The sequence below is a fragment of the Alosa pseudoharengus genome, unplaced genomic scaffold (genome assembly GCF_046254945.1).
Source record: "Alosa pseudoharengus isolate Yale_2024_CS ecotype anadromous, Long Island Sound unplaced genomic scaffold, YU_APseudo_1.1 YU_APseudo_1.1_scf_19, whole genome shotgun sequence".
Taxonomy (NCBI): domain Eukaryota; kingdom Metazoa; phylum Chordata; class Actinopteri; order Clupeiformes; family Clupeidae; genus Alosa; species Alosa pseudoharengus.
Window position 1 is genome coordinate 29,622,698 of NW_027468657.1, and position 18,669 is coordinate 29,641,366.

General features: G+C 45.0%; 2 protein-coding genes across 3 annotated transcripts in view; one reads left to right on the forward strand and one right to left on the reverse strand.

Moving 5' to 3' along the window:
- The window catches only part of flrt1b (fibronectin leucine rich transmembrane protein 1b), a 20,409-nt gene extending 16,652 nt beyond the window's left edge, over nucleotides 1–3,757 (reverse strand). The window contains exon 1 of the mRNA XM_076292250.1: nucleotides 3,638–3,757. The gene's annotated coding sequence lies outside the window, so the exon portion shown is untranslated. The remainder of the gene's footprint in view (nucleotides 1–3,637) is intronic.
- The window catches only part of macrod1 (mono-ADP ribosylhydrolase 1), a 61,010-nt gene that overhangs the window by 31,480 nt on the left and 10,861 nt on the right, over nucleotides 1–18,669 (forward strand). For both annotated transcript variants that reach the window (XM_076292252.1, XM_076292253.1), the window contains exons 4-5: nucleotides 7,833–7,862; nucleotides 15,290–15,406. In XM_076292252.1, the coding sequence (XP_076148367.1) occupies nucleotides 7,833–7,862; nucleotides 15,290–15,406 (147 nt within the window). The remainder of the gene's footprint in view (nucleotides 1–7,832; nucleotides 7,863–15,289; nucleotides 15,407–18,669) is intronic.

Below are 18,669 nucleotides of genomic sequence, written 5' to 3' on the forward strand. Positions count from 1 at the left end.
GTTTCCTTGAATGCAACCTTAAAACTTTTAATGCAACCTTAAAACGCTTCCTTTTTTCTCTTCTGCCTGTCTGCCAGTTCAGTTCTCTTGAAGGACACCGATACGCACAAAAAAGACATTCCAATTACAACCTTAGTATTTTCACCGGCACAGCTGTTATTAGTTGATGGCCCACTACCAGGACCATTGTGCAATACTGAAAGTAATTATCACCTGTTCTTAATAATCTCTCCATGTGTGTGTCTGTGTGTGTTTACTGTGTGTGTGTGTGTGTCCGTGCGTGCATCTCATCTGGGTATGGATGGAAGGATGTGTTTACAGTGTATGCTCTCTGCTATACGTTCATGCGACTATACTTTCCGTGCTTGTGTTCCTTCTGATGGAAATACAGGACATTTTTCGCCATTCATCATCACATGCGCCATCACGTCATATGCATGATGGGTAATCTCTCTCTATCACTCGTTCTCTCTCTCTCTCTGTCTCTCTCTATCACTCTCTCTCTCTCTCTCTTTCTTTCTCTCTCTGTCGTGTCGCTGCTCATCAGTGGCAAAGCTCTCATCACCAGCAGCCCCACGGAGCCCTTGGCCCTGGCTGACATGAGGGCCACTCAGTGGGGGGGGGGGAGCGGCAGGGGGTAGTGGGGTGGGGGGTTCAGGCAAACCACGTCCCCGTTAGCCCTGCCACATGAAGCACTGATATGCTTCCAGGGCTGCACCCAGATTCCACACAGCCCTTTCAGACATACGCAGGGCTGGAACAGGCCAAGAGCGCGCACACACACACACACACACACACGCTCACACACGCTCACGCTGTGCATTTCCCCCATTCTGATACTCGCAAGCAGATTAAAATAGACTTTCACTCCATGGGGTTAAATAAATAAATAAATAAATAAATAATAAATTTGGGACAATGACATTCATGCCAAATGTGAGCTGTGGTTTCCCCCACCCTGTGGTATTTTTGGGCTGGAGATTTAGCCTTCATGCTAAATGCCACTGATCTGGGATGGTTGGAAGCCCTAATCTGACTAGCACCCTCTCTCATCCACTCTCTCTCTCTCTCTCTCTCTCTCTCTCACGCTCTTTCACAGACATACTCACTTTCTCTCTCACTCATTCTTCCTATTCCTTTCATTCTCCCTGCCATTTAATGTCTTTCCCTCCTTTTTCTCTTTCCCCCCTGTTTTCCCTCTTTCCCTTTCTCTCTCGTCTCCTCGCCCCTCTCCCCTATCTCTCTGACTGCGCTGTGTGACTAACATTTTAATCTGAAGTCTCTTACTGTAAGGCCCCTGTGAGCTTGTGTAATCGGAGGCCTCTGTCTGTCTGTGTGTGTGTGTGTGTGTGTGTGTGTGTGTGTGTGTGTGTGTGTGTGTGTGTGTGTGTGTGTGTGTGTGTGTGTGTGTGTGTGTGTGTGTGTGTGTGTGTGTGTGTGTGTGTGTGTGTGTGTGTGTGTGTGTGTGTGTGTGTGTGTGTGTGTGTGTGTGTGTGTGTGTGTGTGTGTGTGTGTGTGTGTGTGTGTGTGTGTGTGTGTGTGTGTGTGTGTGTGTGTGCGTGCGTGCGCGCGCGCGTGTACATTTCTCTTTGCTAATCCCTGCCACTGCACTGGATGTGTTGGATCCTCTAGATCTCCTGGGTCCAGGGTCTGTGCACAGCGCTGATGTGACTTCTATTTTCTGAGCACATCAAAAAATGTGCATGAAGGCGTTGCCTGGAGCTTCGAATCATGACAGTTGAACTGTTTATTAAGGAGCTACAGCATGGTGTCTGTGTGTGTGTGCTTGCTTGCTTGCTTTCGTATATGTGTGTGTGTGTATTCATCTTCATATGTACATCTGTGAGAGAGGGTTTGAGTGAGAGTGAAACGGCTAGCTCCCATGCTGTTTCTGTGGTACCAGCACGTGCTTACATGATGGTGGGTGGCAATGCATTTGTGTGCCCTGCAGTTAAGTGTGTTTGTGTGTGTGTGTTTGTATGTGTGTGTGTGTGTGTGTGTGTGTGTGTGTGTGTGTGTGTGTGTGTGTGTGTGTGTGTGTGTGTGTGTGTTTGTGTTTGTGTGTGTGTGTACTGTATGTGTGTGACTGGGATCAAGTGTCCTCACGTAGCTGGCATGATGATGGTCTAACACTAGCCAATCAACAAAATTCCCACTGTTTTCTGGCTGTCACCCACAAGAACAAAAGAAAGTGGTAAGATGTTTGTATATGTGTTTGTGCATGTGGTGGGAGAGAGAGAGAGAGTCTGTATTTGTGTGGGTGTGTGTGTGTGTGTGTGCAAGCAATACTAGGAAGAGGGGATGTCATCATCAGCAGACAAGGACACATCTGAACACTCCTAACTTTTCTATTTTTCTCTCTCATTCTCTCTCTCTCTCTCTCACACACACACACACAATGTGAAAATTCATTTCTTTTTATGTGCCCCTCTCTGTTACTTTGTCTATTACATAAGCAACAGCTGCCCCAGTTTTGTCGAATCTTTCTACTCGGTTTCTGGCAGTTCCTTTTTTTGCCCTTCCCAAAGATATTTGTCAGGACTCCTTTGAGTGACGTACAAGAAATATTAGAGAGCTAGGGGAGGGGGGTCTAATTCTCTTGTACCATTAATTCTTTGTATAATAACTCCTTGTTCCTGTACTGGGTAATATTCTCGTAGATGTTTTTCCTGTGTCATAAATTCAGGGGAAGTGTAGAGAGTTTAATGGGAAGGCAGAGATGAGAGAGGGAGAGTTTAAATGTGGCATTAGATGAGGGAATGAGAGCTTGTCAATCAATCCATTCTCACTCTTTAGAATTCTCTCCAATGCATTGGGCATGAAGGAGTGATGTGGAGAGTGGAGATGAAGGCATGGCTAATGATAACCATTAAGTTGAAGTGTTCTGTATTATGCCCTGTAGACACTCATACTTTTGGGAAATAATCAGGTGATAAACTTCTTACTCATTGTCACTGGCATACATATAAGGCTTAGTATGTGTTAACAGACCCGTGACCCTTTTGTAACAGCACACTCACACTCCCTACCTCTCCCTCTCCTCTCTCTTACTCTCTCTCTCTCTCTCTCTCACACACACGCACAGAAACAAACAACCACCATCACCATCATCATCTAGACCTGCAAAACCTGCTCCCGGTTCTCAATCAGTACGTGTTGAGCACACGCGCACTCACGCCCACACATGCATACTGAGTCGCGCGCTAACGTCCCATACATACTACTGTACATCCAATGGTCTATGTGCGCGCCACACATCTCACAATTCAACATCAATCAAAGTAGAACTATTCAGTCGTCCGCTGTCCGTGAGTGTGGCATAATAATATCAGTATTATGTGAAAATCGTAAATCGTGAATTAAACACGCGCTGCAATCTTTGCCCTGTATATGGCTCCAAAAAGACGCCAAGACTCACTGCCCTGAAATTCTGTCCTCACTGCCCTGAAATCCTGTCCTTAAACCTGCATTTGTCATTCCAGTCTAATATCTCCGACGCACGGTCCATGATCCAGGGCAAATTAAACAATGCCTCTCTATAGCCAGGACTGGCGGCATAGTGTTATCCATGAGGAAACAAGTGGCGCTTTAAACGCTGAAAGTGGTTGAGTAAAAGGGAAAAAACACAACAGCGTACCTTTTAAAACCGCTGATTTCTCTGTCTTCTGTCTGAAATGTCTTTTTTGCCTTGGCTGTTGCATGAGGTATCGCTGGTCAGGTAGCTCCTCAGAAATTGCCGTGCCCGTCAGAAAGACGCTGGACCGCTCGCACAGGACTCGAATTCCGAATGAACATACAGCGCTTCAGCGACTCTCCCCCAGTCTGAGAGCGATGCGCCCTCGCCTCCACCCTCTCTTCTGCCCTCATGTAAAGCGAATTTGGGTGGACTTTGGTTAGCAAAACGCAACACTGACGCCAAATGATTATTTTTTATTTCACTCTCTGTGTTGCTAGCCTTTTCTTACACTATTAAAATATGCGTCTTTGACTCTCTCTCTTGTGTCTTTCTTTCTCTGTCTGTCTGTCTCTCTCGCTCTCTCACTCTCACACACACACACTTGCTCTCTGTCATATCCCAGCATTTGATTATCCAGCATTTTGGACACATAGAGCCCTGGGTGTTTTTGTTTTGCTATGGATTACTGTCACTGTTAATTCAATGCAGAAACCATTGCATTAGTTGAAGCTAGATGTCTGTGTGTGTGATAACTCTCACCTTATTTGACTCCATTGTTAGCCACACAGTTGCATGGATGTAAATCGTAAAAGAATAACATGGATTGTTTTGCTGTAACACTATTGTAGAGATGTTTGATATGAGTTCTTGTTTTGAGATGGTTTAACAGTTTATACAGATAATGGATGCCCTCCAAGTTATAGCTCTGTGTGTGTGTGTGTTTATTTGTTGGTGTGTACATGCATGTGTGTGGTAGCAGTAGGTGTCAGTGTGCCAATGGGCCAGCAGGATGGTGGAGTGTGTCAGACATTGGAGACATCTGTTCACACACACACTCACACACTCTCTTGCACACACACACACACACACACTCACACTTGCACACAAACACACACCGTGGCCACACACTGTTCAAATATTCCCTGCTCTGCTCACTTCCTCCAGCATCTTGTTATTTCTGCTAATGGCTCATTTGTAGTTCCGGCTATCTCAGTTCCGCTCAGATAATATTTACCCTCCATTGTCCAGTGTTATATTTATTTTCACAAGTTAATTTGACCCTCTGCTTGAACATATTGAGGAATGAGGAATGTGGAATGTGCATGTATGTAGGAGAGAGACCGCTGAATCCTGCCCACATAAACACTCTATGGTGTTATACATGCCTCTATCTTTATATTCCTTTGCCATACTGTACTGTGTAGACATGCATTGTGAATGATAGAAATAAAAAAAAACAGTTCACACACACATACACATACACACATACACACCCACACAATCCAATTGTGCCAGAATGAACAGCAAGAATAGGCAAAAGTGAAACGTATTGGATGCCAATCTGACACAAGAGTAGGAAAGAGAAGCACAAAAACAAACAGGTTGCGGTGGGGCTCTGGGATTTGGAGGCGAGCGAGCGAGAAAACCAGAAAATAAGACAAGGTGAGGGGTGGGGGGAGGCGAGGATGGGGTGGGAGTAACTGCCTTACTCAATATTTACTGTACCTTTCATTTTCCTAATGTGTACATAGTTGCGTAGGTGGTAAAGAAATAACATTGGCACGAGTATGATTGTTCCCTACAGTTATTCAGAATGATAAAAAAACTAGCAGAAGTCATGTCCAGCATAATGTGCTAGAGAAAGCCATTTCCAGTGCATGAGTTTTATGTGATCTCGGTATATCTTTGAGACTTCACATCTTTTCCTTTAAAATTCTCTTGATCCCACTGCTGACTTCTTTGTCTCTCTCACACCAGTGGCCATCTGACATTTCATTTTTTTTGACCCAACCATTCATCAGTTTGCTTTTCACTTTTTTTTCCTTTTTTCCTGTCTTGATTCTTTTCAGAGAAAGGCTTTGACCAAAAAGTAGTCTTAGTCACTCACTCTTTCACATTCTCTCAGCATTCTCTCTCACTCACTCGATTGCTCCCATTCTTTCACATTCTCTGTCTCTCTCTCTTTCTCTCTCATTTACTCTCTGTCTGAACTTGAAAATCGTTTGCTTTTCCTACCTCAGTGATGCAGCAAGGACCTCTGTGTTATTCTCCTCCTTTAGTGATGGCCCCAGAAATCAAGCACTCCCTCTCCCTTTCTCCCTCTTTCTCCCTCTCCCTCTCCCTTTCTCACTCTCTCTCTCTCTCTCTCGCTCTCTTTCTCTCTCTCTTTCTCCCTCTCGCTCTCTTTCTCAGTCCCATCTGTGTTCCCCTACCTTCTTCCACCCCCCTCCTCCGTACCTCTTTCCATTCAGTGTGTGTTTGTGTGTGTGTGTGTATGCTTGCGTCACCAAGTGTGTGGAGGTAGTGTGTGTGTGTGTGTGTGTGTGTGGTACACAAGTTTCTTTGCCCTCCCATGTGGTCTGTGTATTTTCATATTCCCCCTTTATAAATTCAGCTGATCCTGACAAGGTTCTAATTGCTGATCTTGGGGAAGAAATATTGCCAGCGAGTATAAATAATTTCTCCTCAATTTTGCAATCTTTGGGGAGTATCATCAAATGTGGCATTTTTACAACCTAGCGGCTTAGTCCCCAGTGAATGGGAGGATCGGCTTTGCAATCTGTCTCAGTTTAAGTCATTAGAGATGGAGTGGTTGGTGAACTCACCCCTCACCTGACACTGTTATCATGTCATGTTGCTGCCCCGCTGGGTGTTCTGTGTAACCATCTTCCACCCATATCCGGGGGAGCAGAGCACATGGAAGGGGTTTGACAGATGGCAAATCCCTTTCCCTAGGGTATCAACAGTTAACTGCCTTGCGTTGTTGTCATTTGTTGTCTGTCTCTCTCCATCTCTCTCTCTCTCTCTCTCTCTGTCTCTCTCTCTCCCTAGTTTCTATTTGTTCTGTTCTTTCCTTGGCATCCTCTGATTTTCCCCCTCTCTCCCCGTTATCTCTCCTCATGTCGTTTTCCCTCTGACAGGCAGATGGGGAGAGAGGCACTTCCAGAGGCAAAATATATCTACTCTTTCGCTCTTCCCTCTTTCCCTGTCATCCCTCTCTTTTTCACTCTAATCTCTTCTCTCTCTCTCTGTCTCTTTCTGTCTCTTTTTCTCAACATCTTTCTGTTCGTCTTTCCCAGACACTCTGTGTAATTAACTAGGTTTCAGTAACAAACCTTTGGGCTTTGGGTTGCTATGGTTACCTCTCTATCCATATTCGTGTGCCTCTCTTAGTAACTGTGTGTGTGTGTTTGTGTGGTTGTACATCTTCACGTGTGTGTGTGTGTGTGTGTGTGTGTGTGTGTGTGTGTGTGTGTGTGTGTGTGTGTGTGTGTGTGTGTGTGTGTGTGTGTGTGTGTGTGTGTGTGTGTGTGTGTGTGTGTGTGTTTGTGTTTGTGTCTGTGGTTGTACATGTCTTTATGGGTGTGTGTCTGTGTGTGTGGTTGTACATGTCTTTGTGTGTGTGTGTGTGTTTGCGGAAGCACATGTATAATTGCACATATGGGCAGGAGCAGTTTGGCTAAACTGCTCTTCCTGGATGAGCTCTGGCTTTATGGCTGGCACAGTGAAGCAAACTCGTGTCGCCATTTTTATGTTCGTCTTCAGCAGATCCAATGAATTTCTAATGTGGGACTGTTAATCAGCTATCAAATTGCTCGTTCATAATTTATTCGTCCAGTCGCTGATCATAAACCCTCACATTCAGAACAGCTCTCTTGTGGCTGAGGGCTTCATGTCAAAATTAATTACTTGTTGTTTCTCCAATTTATCCCGGGCAAGAACACAATGCAATGTTCATTGATACTAGAAGCCACTTGTCATAAGGCATTATGTCTCAAACCCACTGTCTGAATGGATTATTTTTGTTTGTTCTGCTGTTGTTTAAAACATGACTTCAATTTTGTCCACTCATTTGTTATTGTCCAAGACAAAAATGAGCAAAACTTAAACAGATGCATGCATTGTGTTGTACAATAGATCTTTGAAAAATATTCCTGACTGCATTGATGAAAAGGACATTGATTTTGTGAGTCGTGAGCATCTAAAGTTCGATATGTTTGACCCCATGCTCTAAAGGTCAGACGGTTTGGGAGAGGGTAGCCTGGGTTAATGTCAGACGCCTTTGATGATTGTCTTGTCAATAGCGTGCATCTTGTTTGCAAAATGACAAATATGTTCACAATCTAATCAGTCTTTTTTCTCTTTGTCTTTTTAGCGAACAAATCATTGCTGGGCGGAGGTGGAGGTAAGCCTTTTCTTATTTGCATCCATTTCATCTCTCGTCTGTTTACCATGCCGCTCTCTCACTCACTCTCTTTTAATATCACAGTCTGGGGGGTCAGTAACATGGAGGAGAGCGCAGAGCAACAGAATGTGATAAAAGAGAAGCAAGCTGAAGAGAGTGAGAGAGAGATGGAGAGAGAGAGAGAGAGGGAGGGAGATGGAGGTGCGGAGGTGAGACAAATTAGCTGGTGGTGAGCCAGAGCAAGGGGCCAGGAGGGATAAAAAAAAAAATGAGAGAAAGAAGAATTTTAAAAGAGAGAGAAAAAATGAGAGAAAGAAGAATTTTAAAAGAGAGAGAAGAAAGTATTGAAGGAGAGAGGGGAGGCGGCAGAGAGAGAGAGAGAAATGGCAAAAAACGAGAGAGAGGAGCGTATGCAGAATGAGCAAGAGAGAGGGAGAGATGTTGGGCAGATGGGACATGTTGGGCTGCCGGAGGCGTGGAATCTCACTGCGGCACTTCTGATGGTTGTCTCGTTCTGGCGAGAGCACAGACCACCAATTTGAGGAGCGCATGACTGGCGCGCCCCACCAGCCCCTCTCAACACCCCTCCAAGCCACGCGCACAAAAGAGCCGCTTTATCTCCGACACCGCCGACACTTGTTGCCGCCGAACAAGCGTAGCGAGAGGCCTCCCAAAAAGAGAGCAGCTCCTCCACCCAGGGTTCCAATTATCCCCTCTGCCTCATAGCGTGGCGAGCCGGCCTGCTTGGAGCCTCTCACACTGTGACTGTGCAGGCCTGTGCCGCTCTGAACGTACCCTGAAGTCAAGAGCCTCTACAGCCATCCATTTACACTCACTTAAGCTGCCTCATCGTGTGGTGGCTCTTAAATATACATGTAATCTCCGTTTTTGTCAGTGCTGGTTTTTCAGTGTAGGTGATGTAATGAGACGAGGCATATGTAATTCCAGGTTTTGTCTCTGTAGTTTCAGACTCTTGGTGAGAAGCAAAGTCATTACCAATTTCTTCCATTATGATTACTTCCATATGTTAATTTTAAATAAATGCATAGCAAACATCAAAAACACATCACATTTGATTCACTCTGCATTAGTCTCTAAATGAGTTGGTCTCAATTAGACTTAATGTGTTTTTCCCACTGTTTAATGTGGAATTACATTTATTTTGCTGACTATTGTAATAGTCAGTAAATGGGTACCAGCTAAAAGAACTAGATTTTAGGCTTTTAAAAGTAGATGTTATCGCTCCACACTAGTCTGAGGTAAGCAATTGTTTATTAGGAGCGAACAAAGTGTTTTGCCATTGACTTCCTCAGGTTCGCTCTCCTTTCTCCTTTTTATATAAAATGCATGCTTATTATTAGGGATGCACCGATCCAACTTTTTCAGTCTCGATACCGATACCGATGCCTGAGCTTTGTGTTTCGGTCGATACCCGATACCTATCCAATACCATTGTTGAATTAACATATACCTCACCATGTGGAAGAGACTAAAGGCATCAGGCGTGACTTAAACATTACTCTCCCTAACTAAACATTTCTTTCCTAAGACAAAATGTAACACAACAACACTTATTTCAATATATAAATGTAATTAGTTGTTGTTGTTATTATTATTATTATTATTGCAATTATTAATAAACAATATTATACATTAAAGAACCATCAGCAACTTGGAGCAGCATTCAAATTCAAGTTCACAGTTATTACCAAATAATAAATCTAATAAGCAAACATAAAACACACAACATTTGTCTTCCACCAAAAAACAACGTTGTGCAGATAAAAATCCTAAGCTAGTGATATACATTAAAACACCACTGCCAAAATGTTTCACATCGCTAATCACCCGCGAAACCTTCCCATAGTGGTGCAGTCCGGTTTCCTCATGACAACCTATGAAGTTCACATGGAGTTTGAATGAGTTTGAATGGTAGTGAAGATTTCAACAGCCAGTGTGAACGTTTGCATTTCTTGATACAAGGCAAAGTTTATACAGATAAGAGATGAAAATGACAATGTATTTGGTTTGAGTATTTTGTGTTGAACATCACACATTTCATTTGTTGCCTAAAAATGGCACAAAAGCGCATGCAGATCGTAATTAATCTATGGCAAATGGTGGTTAATAACATCATGAATAGTAAACCAGAAATATAAAGCCTGGCAAACCGTAATGACAATGATGTAGCCTAATGACAAACACTAAATTAAATAGTGGCAGCAAAAGGCGAGTTGCGCGCTGTGTGTACAGTATGCCACGGCTCAGTCCAGGAAATTGAAGGCTAACAGATCTGCTCAATTTCCCCCCGATCCAGCTATTTTGTCAATATCGGGGCCGATATCCGATCTTAATATCGGATCGGTGCACCCCTACTTATTATGCCTTTCTTGTATGTGAGCACATAGTGTTATGCAGCCAAATGGCACTGCTTGTGCACGTGTGTGAGTGTGTGTGTGTGTGAGTGTGTGTGTTTGGATGATGTTAATTAGACTGGACATAATGCTCAATTACTGATCACACCTGTACTCCCAGTAAAAACATACAGGGAATCTACAGTATTTGAACCTCACCTAACTCTCAAAGAGAAAGAGATGCCTCTGATTACAGTTACTCTTTTTTGACAACCGATTCCTTGTAAGAGATATTCGACTGACTTTACAGACCTCCTTAGGACACCAGAAACTGAAATTCAATTCAACCATTCAAGGATTTTACCCAAATAGTCCTGTGAGATTGGAAAAAAGGTAGCAATCTCGTGACAGCTTTAAATCACAGGTCTGAGAAGAAATAAATTTAAAATGGCCTCAAAGGACAGCCTGCTCTCAGCTGCCATCACCTACCATAAAGCACACCACCTACTATGCTTGCAAATAGCTCCAGCAGTGAGCAGCCCCTTGTGGAGTAGAGCCATTGTGTAGTGTGGAGTCAGATGGAGGAGAGTAGTGCTTGCTTGTGGGTGTTCTTAAATAAGTTCCTTTCAGTGGATGCCACCTTGCTCTGCCGCTTGGTACTGTGGACACACTCAGCAGTGCGGAAATTGACATGCGTTTAGAATAAACAGCACCTTCTGCCAGCTTACCTTGGGATTTGTGTGTTGGAGCTCTTGTGTGCTGATGTTTGGGGAAAAGTGTGTGTGTGTGTGTGTGTGTGAGAGAGAGAGACTGCATTTGTGTGAAAGCAAGATTGTGCCCATCCATGTGTGCCTCTGTGTGCATGTGTGTGTGGCCGCATGCATGTTAGTGTTAAGTGTCTGGCCATGAGCAAATCAATATGCGTGATAAATCTCTGGCTTCCATATCCCTCCGGGCTGGCGGTGGTGGTGACACACACCCCTCGGGCTGCGCCGCGCCACGCTATGCCGCGCTCGTCCGTCTGTGGTGACGTGGGCTTCACGCGCGGCCTCCAGCTCTAGCTCCAGCTCCAGCTCGGAGCCTTGGCAGCAAGGCAAATGGGATTGATTTAGTTGTGACCTTCGCCTTGTCATTTTAAACCCACTCTGTCTGAGCGTGCCTCTGCATCTCGCCCATCACTTCCTTAGTCTCTGCTCTCTCTCTCTCTGCACTCTCACTCTCTATCCCTCCCTCTCTCCCTCTTTATCCCTCTCTCTCTCTCTCCTGCACTCTCTTCCCGCCTGCTCTCTGTTCATCTGTCTCCTCACATGCTCATCGCTCACTCTCTCCCCGTCACTCTCACTAACCAGCTCTGTGTGTGTGTGTGTGTGTGTGTGTGTGTGTGTGTGCGTGTGCGTGTGTGTGTGTGTGTTCCTCTGCTCTCTCCCCATCCCTCTCCTATTATCTTGCGCTCTTCCTTCACTTGCTTCACTTCATCTTTGTCTCACTCCGGGGTTTTTGTTTTGCGTGCTGGTTCTCTCACCTGAACTGGCCTCCAGAGGTTTGTTAAGACTTGGAAAACCGGGGTGATAATTAGGAAGGGACTGAAAGTGCATTAGCAAGACAGACTGTCTCTGCATTAAGAAGAATAAAAGAAAGAGAAGGCAAATGCTTTTCTGTGTGTGTGGGGTGGGAGGTGGTTCTGTGTGTGTGTGTGTGTGTGTGTTTTTGTGTGAGAGAGAGAGAGAGAGTGTGCAAGAGAGTGAGAGCAGGAGAAAGAAACCAAGGAAAGTGTGTGCAGACATGAGTGAATGTTGTTACAGGAGCGATGAATGGTGGATGTTTGAATGAGGAGTGCTAAAAGAGTCAGAAATGAAGAATTGACAGTGAAGTAGGTAAAGAAAGGAGAGGTGAGGAAGAGCTGTGTGAAAAGAGGGCAAGGCAGCGAGAGTGAGAGAAAGGAGGATAGATGGATGAATGAATGGATGAATGAGCGATCAGGGAGAGTGTGAGGGAGGTATGGAGGGGGTGGGTGGACAGGTAATTGGGGAGTGTGCGGGGGTGTGTAGTAGCCTGGGAGGCACCGCAGGTTAAATTGACCCCGTTGATGTTTTTCTAATACACTCTAGAGAACACTGAACAAAATGCCAATTTGATAGCCAGAGCAGGGAGAGGAGTTTCACAAAAAAAAAAACCCAGAGATGAAAATCCATCTTAAAAAAACCCACAGAAATTACACCATTTCAACCACGCGTTTGGACCCCATATTGTTTCAGATGGCATTTTAAATTTGTCCGCAATTAAGCGCTCGGCTCAAAGTCCCGGGTGTTCTCAATTAATCCACTGCTAAAAAATCATAGAGGATGTCAAAAAAAAAAAATCTGAGTCTTATGCTCCCAGAACTCCAAAAAGCCTATTGTTCTAAATTCAGCCCCCACCGAGTATCCCGCTTGCTCTGAGTACACGGTGACATTTCCCTCTTGTTGCCGTGAAAATGTTGCATTAATGCGATAAAGTTGGCACAGTGGCAGCTGCATCCCCCGTTTTAAAGCCTCTCCATGCTGCAGACATCCTTGTGTTCTAAAAACTCACAAATTCACAAAGATGGCAAGGACACAATTACATTTTCTATTGATTGTGCCTCCCTCATTCTTTGTGTGACACAAAAGAGAGAATGTGTGTGTGTGTGTGTGTGTGTGTGTTTATATGTATTTGATTGTGTACTTTTGTTATGTCCTTGAGTTTGGCCAGATCGGGATTGTGGATGACATCCAGTTTGAGACTAAACCGATTGGCCAACTGGACCAGACCAAAGCAAGCGATCTCAGCTCCCTCGCAGGGACTTTGGGAGAGGCCAAACAGATGTTGCCGCAGCCTTCTGGACGCCCCTTGCTAATGGTTGCCATGGTGACCAGCCTTGGCCAATAAGTGGATGGCATTCCGTCCGACTGGTGTTAATCAGCACTAACAGTCTTCACTCTTGACCAATCCAAAATGAGATTATCTGCAGAGGAAGCGCGATAGTGACTAGCCCATTCTCCATGTGGCGGATCCAGCACTGCCAGCACTGGAGTGGATGTGTTTTTAGCTGAATGCAATTTGTACTTGTTTGTGTGCGTGCGTACATACCATACGCGTTCGTGTACACTTATAGAGGAATGTATGCTTAAATACCTCTTTGTGTGAGCCAACTACGAGTGAATAACGCCTCAGGCACATGCTTTCAAATGCATTCCAAGCCCCCAGCCAGGTATAATGTGGTGCTAATTAGCACTTGCTAACAGCAGCCGTGCATGCGTGTGTAACGATAGAAAGGTGTGCGTGGGATGATGGTGCAAGATGGTAGTGCGGTCCCTAAGGCGGGTGCAGTGCACTCACTTGTACCTGTCTTCTCTCCTCCTTCTCCTCTCCTCCTTCTCCTCTTCTCCTCTTTTCCTCTTATCCTCATTCTCTTCCTATATCCTTTGCCCTTACTCCAACATCCCACCATACACACACCGGAACTTCCTAGGCTTTAACACTGGGTACAAGTCACTTCCTCGCTCTTTTACTTCATCACTCCATCATCTTCTTGCTCTCTTTCACTCTTGCTCTCTCTCTCACTCTTGCTCTCTCTCTCATTTTTTCACTCTCTCACTCTTGCACTCTCTCACTCTTGTACTCTCTCACTCTTGCTCTCTCTCACTCTTGCTCTCTTTCACTCTTGCACTCTCTCACTCTTGCTCTCTCTCTGACTCTTGCTCTCTCTCTCACTCTTGCTCTCTCTCACTCTTGCACTCTCTCACTCTTGCACTCTCTCACTCTTGCACTCTCTCACTCTTGCTCTCTCTCACTCTTGCTCTCTCTCACTCTTGCACTCTCTCACTCTTGCACTCTCTCACTCTTGTACTCTCTCACTCTTGCTCTCTCTCACTCTTGCTCTCTTTCACTCTTGCACTCTCTCACTCTTGCTCTCTCTCTCACTCTTGCTCTCTCTCTCACTCTTGCTCTCTCTCACTCTTGCTCTCTCTCACTCTTGCACTCTCTCACTCTTGCACTCTCTCACTCTTGCACTCTCTCACTCTTGCTCTCTCTCACTCTTGCACTCTCTCACTCTTGCTCTCTCTCTCACTCTTGCTCTCTCTCTCACTCTTGCTCTCTCTCTCACTCTTGCTCTCTTTCACTCTTGCTCTCTCTCACTCTTGCACTCTCTCACTCTTGCTCTCTCTCACTCTTGCTCTCTCTCACTCTTGCTCTCTCTCACTCTTGCACTCTCTCACTCTTGCACTCTCTCACTCTTGCTCTCTCTCACTCTTGCTCTCTCTCACTCTTGCTCTCTCTCTCACTGTTTGTCTGGGCCTCTGGTGGCTCCGTTTTCATTCTCTCTTGTTCTTCTCTGGCAAGGCACACTCTCATCTTCTCCCTCCCTACGTTCTCCATTCTCCAGCTATTCCCACGTGTGCCAACTCCTCCGTCACCTCACCCTCTCCCCTCCTCTGTATTTTTTCTTTCACCCCTTTTTTCTTATCACCCCCCCCCCCCCCCTCTGTGAGAGAGAGTAAGTACTGGGCTCCTTATCACCCTAGGCAGGTATGATAGCACGCTCTCAGCTTCACAGCCACACCATCAACCACAGGTATCAACTTACCATCATGCTATTACCCCAATGATGCATGTTATGGTATATATCATATAAAAAATATTTAAAAAAATAAACAACAGCATCCAGACTCTCACTAAACAGTGCATTTCATTTACACATTTTCATGTAACTAGGGGTATCAGAGGAGATAGAAATGAAGATTACAGTGCATTTCCTGGAAATTGTACACTTTTAGTGAAGTAGTCTCTCCATGTGTGTAATGACAATAATACTCATGAAAAGGAGATCCACTGTGCAATGCTTCATTATGGGCAAATTGTCAGGCACAGTTGTGAATATGGTTGAAGGCTTTTCAGCTTCTGTCCTTTATGAAATCTCATTTGGTAATTTCCACATCTTGAGTTACGCCTTTTTTTACGTTCTTTTTACTCTTTCATCTTCTCTCTCATCCATTATTACTACAGCATATTATTTCTGTTGAGCATTAACATGAATGTGAATCTCCCCTACAGTGGATGGAGCCATTCATCGTGGAGCCGGGCCACTGCTGAAGAAGGAATGTGCCACGCTGGGAGGCTGTGAAACAGGGGAGGCCAAGATCACCGGAGCATATGGCCTGCCAGCTATACGTGAGTCACCTGCCTTGTTTATACCTTGGTTGCTCCCCCAAATAACTAAGATGATCTGCAGTGGTACAAAATTCATCAATAATATTTATCCCAAGTCAGAGAATCTGTTTTGCTGGAGCAGAAGGCCTCTATCCAGTGAAGAACTCTGAGATAACGTGTAACCACTCATGTCATTTACATTTGAAAGGACGCATTGCATAAATATCAATGTTGGCATGGTTACCATATAGGAAGGAACTAAATCCTTTGAGGCCCACATGACAAACATGATGTGTACAGCAGGTCACTAGTGTTTCATGGGAAAGATCACGTATATAGGAACAGACAGCTGATAGGGGTGTGGCCTGTCAGTCATCCGATGATGGCGTTCTTCCACAAACTAAACTGTCTCCTGACATGAATGATATATTACAAGGGAATAGGGAGCAGAGTACATCATGTACAAGCAGGGTTATTGTTATGGTAACAGGAAATGCAGATGATTTCTGTATTATGAGAAGATGCGGTACGTATATTCTACAACAGTCTGCTACAGTGCTCAGTGTGAACTCAAAATGATATTTCATATTGGCCCAGTTTTCCACCTGTGTAGAAAAACTGAAGCGAAAGTTCAGTCTTCCTATTATTTTCTTGTTTTTTTGCATCCCAATATATACCCCAGTGTCCCATATGAAATGGCAGAGATATTTTTGAGAAGTAAATGAATGAGAGTTTTTGGACGGCTCAGGCACCATGTATTAGTGGTGTTTGTGTCCACAGTCCTGGAGGTGTGTTGGCTGACGGAGGTGCTGAACACCCCTGGTGAGCTTTGGATGGTGGCTGTCATCAAAGGAGGAAGACATGAGAGTGCTCAGAGCAGGGAGCTGAGGGTGGACAGCCTCACACTAGTGTGTGTGTGTGTGTGTGTGTGTGTGTGTGTGTGTCTGTGTCTGTGTCTGTGTCTGTGTCTGTGTCTGTGTCTGTGTCTGTGTCTGTGTGTGTGTGTGTGTGTGTGTGTGTGTGTGTGTGTGTGTGTGTGTGTGTGTGTGTGTTCTCCATTGCCCTCTCTTGACCTTGCAGGTGAGGTGGGCCTGGCTAATCTCCTGACAGGGATGTTGTGTGTTTATTCACAGCAAACTGGACTCTAGGCCACCCTGCAGCACTGACCGCAGGCCAGAGCTGAGCCATCAGCTTAGGCTTTCCCTCTCCCTCTCTCCCTCCCTCCTTCCCTCCATCTCTCCTTCCCTCTCTCTCTCTCTCTCTCTTCCCCCCCCTCCTTCTCTGTCTTAGTGGGAGTGAGCAGTAATTATGTAGTCAGACAGTGTTTACAGATGCAAGTGCACTTTAATTTATTCCCACACTTAGCAGTAATTTCCCTACCTAATTTATGACCCCTCCTTACCTTGCCCTGTCAAGCGAAAGGGAATGGGGGGGGGGGGGGGTTGGATGCACAGTATCGACTCTGTATCGATAATGCAATGGGACCAGTTAGTTCAATCATTTGGGTCTCTTGTCCGCTTGGCTACTTGGCTGTTTATCTACAGTTGCTAGGCCAGGGCAGGACATCAAGGGGAGTCCTCAAAGGAATGATGGGTGCCATGCGTAATTTGGCAGATGATCTGGCACTCACCTCTCATAATATTATGTCTAAGTTCTGTATGGTTAGTGAGTGCGTGTGTTACATTAAATCTGAAAATCTGTTTTTTTGTGGGTGTGTTTGCTGTTCTTGTGTAATGTCTGCAATTGGAGGCACTATGCTCAGAGCTATTACTCTGAGATGTTTTTTTTTATCTAACTTACAGTGTATATATTTCTGACTGAGTGTGTGCTTCTGTGCTGTGCCAGTGTGTGTGTGCGTGTGTGTGCGTGCGCACGCGTGTGTGTATGTGTGTGTGTGTGTGTGTGTGTGTGTCATTAAGCAGCCGGTTGTGAAGAGGTGCTATTAGCCTCCCCACATATGTTCACTCTAGCTGTAGCACGAGTAAAGAAGAGGATGAAACGCTGAGGAGAGTGAGAACACAAAATGTCTCTCAAGCAACATGAGTCTCCATTTATCTCCAAGGTTATGCTCAAGCAACATGAGTCTCCATTTATCTCCAAGGTTATGCTCAAGCAACATGAGTCTCCATTTATCTCCAAGGTTATGCTCAAGCAACCTGAGTCTCCATTTATCTCCAAGGTTATGCTCAAGCAACCTGAGTCTCCATTTATCTCCAAGGTTATGCTCAAGCAACATGAGTCTCCATTTATCTCCAAGGTTATGCTCAAGCAACATGAGTCTCCATTTATCTCCAAGGTTATGCTCAAGCAACCTGAGTCTCCATTTATCTCCAAGGTTATGCTCAAGCAACCTGAGTCTCCATTTATCTCCAAGGTTATGCTCAAGCAACATGAGTCTCCATTTATCTCCAAGGTTATGCTCAAGCAACATGAGTCTCCATTTATCTCCAAGGTTATGCTCTGTCCCTCCTCGCTTCATTATGTCCAGGAATTATTTGCACATAAAAACAAATTCCTCCTAAAATTAAGTAATTAGCTCAGGCTTAGATAAGAGCAAAAAAAAAAAACACTTTTTTTATTTCCACGTGCTGATTGAGGCAGGGCTTGTTGCAACTTGTTAGTGCCTAACAAGGTGGTATTTTTAGCCACGGCAAGTCAAGTCTATTATGGTGCAGATAACATTTTTCGAAACAGTCACAAGAAAGCGCAGAGGAAGAGGGGGTTGCAGGGAGAAAGAGAGATATACAGAGCGAGCTTTGTGTTCCGAGAGGGATTTAAGATCAGGTAGGTGGCTTATCGACCCAAAGGGAATTAGTAGAGTGTGGTGTGTGAGAAAAAAGGAACAGAGACACAGCCACACACACACACACACACACACACACACACACACACACACACACACACACACACACACACACACACACACACACACATACACACAGGCACAGCACCAACCCACTGTGGCAAGTCCCAAAGCCAACCTGTGTACCAATACAGACCTAACCGGAGGGGAAACAAGCAGACAAACAGCAACAATCGTTATGGAGGAGAGAGGGAGGGGGAGAAAACGAGGCAAGGAGAAAGCTTGTCAGCTTGGTGCTGTGCACACACACACACACACACACACACACACATACACACACACACACACACACACACACACACAGACACAAACACACACATACACAAATGCTCCGAATGGTCTCATTTCCCTCAGTGACCAATTAACACTAATTAAAATCCGCCCAGGCCAAATGAACACCCACTCTCCTCCTTTCGTCAAA